Source organism: Glycine soja, chromosome 3, assembly GCF_004193775.1.
Source record: "Glycine soja cultivar W05 chromosome 3, ASM419377v2, whole genome shotgun sequence".
In the NCBI taxonomy this organism is placed as follows: Eukaryota; Viridiplantae; Streptophyta; class Magnoliopsida; order Fabales; family Fabaceae; genus Glycine; species Glycine soja.
In genome coordinates, this window is record NC_041004.1 from 44,679,499 (window position 1) to 44,686,877 (window position 7,379).

The 7,379-nt window shown below is 36.7% G+C and overlaps 1 protein-coding gene across 3 annotated transcripts; it reads left to right on the plus strand.

Annotated features, from left to right (window-relative positions):
- The first annotated feature begins 316 nt into the window (after window positions 1-316).
- On the plus strand, window positions 317-7,379 carry LOC114407489 (protein phosphatase 2C 32-like). 3 transcript variants are annotated; one of them, XM_028370603.1, is made up of 5 exons: window positions 320-669; window positions 762-3,219; window positions 3,633-3,746; window positions 6,261-6,525; window positions 7,109-7,379. In XM_028370603.1, the coding sequence occupies exons 2-5, from the start codon at window positions 1,051-1,053 to the stop codon at window positions 7,222-7,224; spliced, it is 2,664 nt and encodes an 887-aa protein (XP_028226404.1). In that variant the 5' UTR covers window positions 320-669; window positions 762-1,050; the 3' UTR covers window positions 7,225-7,379. The 3 variants fall into 3 exon arrangements, 2 of the variants coding, with proteins under 2 accessions (XP_028226404.1, XP_028226403.1); XM_028370602.1 differs by having other exon boundaries at window positions 320-3,219; XR_003665650.1 differs by lacking the exon at window positions 7,109-7,379 and having other exon boundaries at window positions 317-3,219; window positions 3,633-3,816; window positions 6,261-6,396.

The following is a 7,379-nucleotide window of genomic DNA, read 5'->3' on the forward strand; positions in this document are numbered from 1 at the left end:
ATTGCCATTGATAAGGTAGGAGAGCAAGAACCTCGCCCGTGGCACAAAACTCGAGGTAAGGAGCAAGCAGAGGAGGAGGCAATAGGAGCCGACAGTGAAGTGGAAGTTCGAGTGGCGGGTGGCGAAAAGAAAAAGTTAATCTAATATGAATATTTCTACTATATGTCAACTATCAATTTTAATCAAAGGGTAAATATGACTTTTGCACCGTGTGAAATATCTTTTACTTTCGGAGGATAGCCTAGATCATCATCTCATTAGTATTTATTTCTATTTAATACCGACCTATTTAACAGTTAATTTAATGTTTAGGTAAACGAAACAAAACTAAAACACTAAAAACAGCAATTAAAATTCGATAGCAAACAAAACCCCACACTATCTCATCTTCTCCTCTTCTTTGTCTTCTCCCTCAGCTCCCCCGTTATTCAAACACACACTCCATTTCACACCCTCTTCCCAATTCCCCTCACGAGGGCGTGCCCGTCCATGATTCAATTCGGGCACGCTTTTCTCCATGTTCATCTGTCAGATTCCGCGCAGAAGAAGAAAAAAAACTCTCCTTTCTAAAATGGGTCTCTCTCTCTCTGTTTATTCCCCTTGATGTGTGTTTCACTGCACCGTGTTTGCTGGCGCTCTTAGATCTGTTTCTTAAGCAGTGCCCACGAGGTTAGATCGCAACATTTCCCTGCCAAAACTTCGTTTGCTACTTTACCCCCTTTGGCGCTGTTTGAAGGATTTTTTTTTTTTTTTTGATTCAGACCCACTTTGCAAGACAGTGTTTTGGCCTCTTTTTATGCTACTTTATCCCGAAACAGCAAATGGGTCGCATCGCTTTCAGCCTCGGAATTTGATGACGACGATGATGATGGAGCATGGTGGTGACATGTGTAATCATGGGGTTGTTAATAATTAGGGGTATATTAGGTTTTGGACTGGTTTGTATTTGTATCTGGTAATGGTGCTTAGGTTCAGAGACCTTGTGGAGTTGGCATCTCTGTGTCAGGGGTGTTTGCATTTGTTGCAATAATAATAATAATAATAATAATAATGGGCAACGGCACTTCTCGTGTTGTTGGCTGTTTGGTGCCATTTAATGGCAAAAGTGGGGTTGATTTGGAGTTTCTAGAGCCATTAGATGAAGGGTTAGGCCATTCCTTTTGTTATGTGAGGCCATCTATTTTTGAATCTCCAGCCATTACCCCATCAAACTCTGAGAGGTTTACTGTTGATTCTAGTACCCTTGATTCTGAGACGTTGAGTGGCTCATTTAGGCATGAGAGCATTGAAGAGAGGCCTGGTAAGAATGTTGCAGAAACCACGTTCAAAACGATATCAGGGGCTTCGGTTAGTGCCAATGTTTCCACTGCCAGGACTGGTAACCAGAACGCGTTACTTGCTAGCGGTGTTCTGGAGCCTGCAGCATCGTTTGAGGGAACCTCGTCGTTCGCTGCAATCCCTTTGCAGCCTGTTCCCCGGGGTTCTGGACCTTTGAACGGTTTCATGTCGGGACCTTTGGAGAGATTTTCTTCTGGTCCGTTGGATAAGGGCGGTGGTTTCATGTCTGGGCCGATAGAGAAGGGTGTTATGTCGGGTCCTCTTGATGCCACTGATAAGTCCAACTTTTCAGCGCCACTTGCTCGTGGTCGTCGAAGGCCGCACCTGCAGCGCCTCATGAGAAGTGTAAGTGGTCCTATGAGAAACACTTTTTCTCGGACTTTTTCAAGGCACTCCATGGGTGGCAGTTGGGTGCAGCGGTTATTCCTTCATCCGGTGTCTCAACTAGCTTGGAATTCCAAAGAGGCAAAGTTTCGACAGGAGGTTTCTAGAAACTGTGCTGAGGTTGGATCGTCCGAATTGGAGTATAAACATACACAAAATTTGCAGTGGGCACATGGTAAGGCTGGTGAAGATAGGGTTCATGTTGTGCTTTCTGAAGAACAAGGGTGGCTGTTTATTGGGATATATGATGGTTTTAGTGGACCAGATGCACCTGATTTTCTGATGAGTCATCTTTATAAGTTTATAGACAAGGAATTAGAAGGGTTGCTCTGGGATTATGAGGATAATCCTGTTGATCCACTTAAACCTGAAGTCCTTAAAAATGGAAATGATGTAGTTGCTCTAGAATGTGATAGGGAGGAAATGTCAGATGCTCATACCATTTCAAATGAAGAAAGTTCTTGCTGTTTAGAAAATTCTTGTACCGTAATGGTCAAGGATCAATCATCTAATAGTGAGATAGTGGAGGTAAATGCTGAAGTTAAGGTAAATATTGAACAGAGAAATTGTGGAAGTCCCAGTATTGTACATACTGATCCTGAATCTGTTCCAATTGGACAATTGAGTGGTCAAGGCAGAAGAAGTGTGCGACTTTATGAGCTACTTCAGATGGAATCTTGGAATGAACAGTTGTTAGAACAAGGCAAGGATTCTGTGGTTCCCAGGGAAATAGCACAAGAGAGGCAAATGAGATTCTGCTCACCTGATGGTAAAGAGGATAGATCTAGACATCCAGACGAAGGTCCCACTACTTCAGGGCAAAATGGAGGTGCTGGGTTTAATTCAACCAACCAGGTGCCGATAGCTCCTTTTTCCATTTCAGGACAAAGGCAGAATTCAAGAAAGTCATTTATTGGTACAAAAATCAGAAAAATGTACAGGAAGCAGAAGTCCTTGCGTAAGAAACTTTTTCCTTGGAGTTATGATTGGCATAGGGAGGAAACTTTTTTTCACCAGAAATTAGTGGAATCCTCAGGACCCATTAGAATATGCAAGTCTGGAGTAGATCATAATGCAGTTTTAAGAGCAATGGCTCGGGCTCTTGAAAGAACAGAGGAGGAATACCTGAAAATGGTGGAGAATAATATGGACAAAAATCCAGAGCTTGCCTTGATGGGATCATGTGTTTTAGTGATGCTGATGAAGGATCAAGATGTTTATGTTATGAACCTTGGAGATAGTCGTGCAATTTTGGCTCAAGAACGGCCAAATGATCGTCATCCTAATCCGTGTCTCATCAAAGATGATATGAGGCATAGGAATCGGTCTAGAGAGTTGTTAGTGGGCATGGAGCTGGATAGAATTTCGGAAGAGTCCCCAGTGCACAATATAAACAAGCATGTTAACATGATAAACAAAAACAGAGAGATATCCGTGTGCAGATTGAAAATGAGGGCTGTTCAGCTTTCCACAGACCACAGCACAAGTATTGAAGAGGTGTGTTTCCTCCTTTTTTGTGAACTGATGAACTATAAGTTAATACATTATAGTCAAATGTTATAGTTCTAAAATTTGATCAGCTAGGCTTTCATGAATCGTTGAATTGTGTTCTGCTTCTTGGTGCTTGCATGTATATGTTGATTTATCTTGTCTCCGCATATGTTTTTAACTGTTTTTTCATATTTACATACCTGAGAATGCTCAAATTTCAGTTTTTCTTATTATTTAGATTAGATATGTCTCTTTTGAAATTCAAGAAAAAAATGAAGAGATTACAAATTTGGGAAAAAAAAAAGAGAATTGGGTAACACCATATACAAATATATTGAAATATTTATCTTTAGTGGAAAGCAAACTTGATTGCATTTGTTAAAAGAGTTTTATGCAGTATTTTTCAATTTTGCTCGCAGGAAGTTTCTAGAATAAGAGCAGAACACCCTGATGATAATCAGGCCATATTTAATGATAGAGTGAAAGGACAATTAAAAGTGACCAGAGCATTTGGTGCTGGATTCCTGAAGAGGGTCAGTTGATCTTCTGACTTTAGCTATCTGAATTTTAGTTTGCTCCAGTCCTTTTGTCCATAGTTTATAGGTGGGATTCTACTTGTGTTCGTACTTTTCTTTTCTTTTTTTCATAACATGGAAAATTTAAGGAAAAAGGTATATAAAATATAATAAACTGTGAATGTGACAGTTTTTTCATTACCATTTCAGATTGAGCCTAAAAATATACATATTTTCAAATTCATCCTGTCTCCCTTTATGTGTATATATGTGTGTGTATGCTTGAAGGAATGAATGCCTTGAACAGAAATTTCATAAACATTTCTCTTGCAAGAATGAGTATCTACAATCAATTCATTAAGAGGGTTCCTGTTCATTAGCAATCCTATCATCCTCTCTGATTTTATCTCATTTAATTATCAAAATGTTAACCAAAAATGGAGTGGGTGGATAAACAGTGATGCAGTCAATGGTAAATTAGTTATATTTTGACTTCTTGGGTCTAATCTACTTTATAGGGGAGATAAAGCATGTTAAATGAAAAACATATTCTTGGAACTTCAATTTACATATTTTAAACTTAGTATATTTTGTTAGTGGTGGTCAGTGACAGATTGGTCCCTAAAGCATAAAAGGAGGTAGCTTGTTGAATTTAGTTATAATTATACATTCATTTGCTTTATGCTTGTTGTGTATGACTGAATTTGAATATTTATCCTTTATTTGTGTGATAACGCCACTATTCTATAAAGCTATTAATTTTTCTTCCAAATTGTGGCAAGACTTTGGCCTTTATTATAGCATAGGCATACAGAGTTTAATTGACTTTGATATTATGAAGTTTGTGATCAAAGAGTTTGTGATTATTCACAATTAGAGAAGAGTATACAACTGCATATTTGCTAGTTTATGTATGAAAAAAAATTCTTAGATATTAATCATTGTTGAAACATTTACACCAAACAAACACCTATCATGCTTCACATATCAATGACTACTGGCTTAATGAGTTGGGTGTATGATTCCCACCCCTTCTTTAAATAAAATCTTTGTCCATTTACTTTGCTTTCAATTTATAATTTTGCAATTTAAATCAGCAGTCATTCTTTTACTTTGTTTTGTCTTCTTGTCTTACTTTCTCTTTCAGTTTCAATTTACAGTTCCAGCAACTTTACATTGCTTTTTGATTCAAGTGTCATGCACATTTATATTTCAAACATATTACTTTAACTTGCACTTCTCTTTCTTCTCCTTTCTCAAACTCTTTTAAACTCAAGTTCTTTAAATTTCATTGCACATTTAGTCATGCTTTAAGTTTCTTTCAATTTATTTGCTTTCCTTTAGATTTTGACTCATTTAATCATTGCTTCTTCCTCTTTTCCTTAGTTTTATGCATTTACTTTTTAAGTTCTTTTACATTTCCAAATTAACATGCTTCATAAGCATTTTTTTTATTTGAATCATGATTGCTCTTCAAGATATTTTTGAGTACATCTTATTTTCTTTAACTTTGCAAGTCTATCAAGTATCTCTGTCGATTTGGCTTGTAATTTGATTTACATCAAGAAGGTTAACTCGAAAAAATGCTTTGCTTGCAAGTATTCATACTTCGGAGATTTTGATTTTAATTTCCCAATACTATTAAGTATCAAATAGTGAAAACTGAAAAATACATTAAGATTTCGAGTCAATTACAAATTGAAGCGACACTACTCGAAACAAATTTCTTTGTCAACAGTTATTATAAATTATTTTTGGTTGGAACTAATAATAATTGGCCATATTAGTTTCCAATTATTTAAATTCTCCTTTTATGTGTCTATGTTAATTTCCTAAGCTAAGAAGCTCAGGCAGGGAGATCAACACGGAAAAAAATTAAGGCATCCTATTAGAATTTAAATTTTCTGACACACACACAATTTTTTTATGTGTCCATGCCTCCTAGTGGGATAAGGCGTTGTTGTTGTTGTTGTTGTTGTTGTCCATGCCTCCTGGGCAAACTTGGTCAATCTCTGGCTCAGAGTCAGTGGTACTTAAATTTCCAAAATTATATCAGAAGTCTAGCGATAACTGAATCATGACTTATGCAGAAGAATAAAAGCTAATTCATGGAAGTAGTATATCTTTGGCTTGCTGCTGCATTTTTTGTTTAGGGGATACTCCAACCAATGTTTGTTTTTAAAAGTGTTGTGGTTTTGATCATGACGAAGCTTAATATGATATCATGCAGTTTTAATGTATAACCTGAATTTCCTAATTAGTTTCATCAAACCTAATTTGAGCTTCTTACGTTAAATTGGATATTTGGATCATAATTTTGCACTGCTATCTTTCCGCCCTCAATCTAACGGCATATTATAAAGCCTTGGACCCCTTAGTAAATGTGCATGACCATAGGTAGTTTTGAGGAACATATTTCTTTATACTGTTCTGTTTTACTAACTTTTGATGATGACAATAATCAAATATACCTTCTATTTCCCCCCTATTGTAATATTTCAACCCTTTTCTAACTTCAATTGTATGATTTAGCCGTCTTTTAATGAACCGCTACTGAAGATGTTTCGAGTTGATTATGTGGGAAATGCTCCTTACCTAAGTTGTGCTTCTTCTGTCCTTCATCACCGACTTTCCTCAAGTGATCGGTTCCTGGTGCTCTCGTCCGATGGGCTTTACCAATTTTTCAGCAATGAAGAGGTAGTTGCCCATGTCACATGGTTCATGGAAAATGTTCCCGAAGGTGATCCTGCACAATACCTTATCGCAGAGCTTCTCTTCCGTGCGGCTAAAAAGAATGGTCAGTTTCACTTTCCTAGTCCCTCTGGTATTATTGTGGTATTTCATGATTAAGTTGGATGGAAACTACTTTCCATTTTGTGAAAAGGGAAAGAGAAAAAAAAAAAGGAAATGCAAGGTGTGAATTTAAGTGGGCTAGTTTTGGTGACTATCTCTGGAAATAGGTCCTTTTTGGATATACTTCATAAACATTTATAGGAGAAGAAAATAAGAATTTATAATGAATTGAGTTTCTCTCCTAAGTTAAAATCAACTTGTGTACTTAACTTTTATCTTCTATAGAAGCTCTTCTGATTTAACTTTTTCATTCAAAAGCTAAGATGCTGTTACATGTCATGAACCAAATGATTCCCCCAAAATTTTCCAAGCAACTTGGCTCTCATTCAAAGCTTCTAAGGAAGCTCTGCAACCCCAAACAACTTTGTTGAGTTTTATTTATTTATTTACTTACTAAGGTAGCCATGCAATGCTGATGGTAGAGCAATACATTTGAATTGTTACTCTACTCTACATTATACCATTATTAGTTATCATAGTTCAATCCACATCGATATTTACAAGTTGCCTTTGTTTAATTTTTGCAGGAATGGATTTTCATGAATTGCTGGATATTCCTCATGGAGATAGGCGTAAATATCATGATGATGTTTCTGTTATGGTGGTTTCGTTGGAGGGAAGGATTTGGAGATCATCGGGATAATTTATTTATTTTAAATGACTCTTCATTTTTGGCTAGGTGCCTTCAAATTTGCATGTTGCCTTGATAATGTAACAATTTTGGGCTAGAAGTAAAATTGTTTTAGAAATCAAAATTAGGCTCTGAAATATTTTGAAATGGAAGCTTTTTTCATTTAA

Excerpts from the sequence above, each read along its gene's own strand:
- LOC114407489 (XM_028370602.1), top strand. The coding sequence starts at position 1,051 with ATGGGCAACGGCACTTCTCGTGTTGTTGGCTGTTTGGTGCCATTTAAT. Across the intron at positions 3,220-3,632 it reads ACAGCACAAGTATTGAAGAG|GAAGTTTCTAGAATAAGAGC; the intron begins GTGTGTTTCCTC and ends TTTTGCTCGCAG. Across the intron at positions 6,526-7,108 it reads CCGTGCGGCTAAAAAGAATG|GAATGGATTTTCATGAATTG; the intron begins GTCAGTTTCACT and ends TAATTTTTGCAG.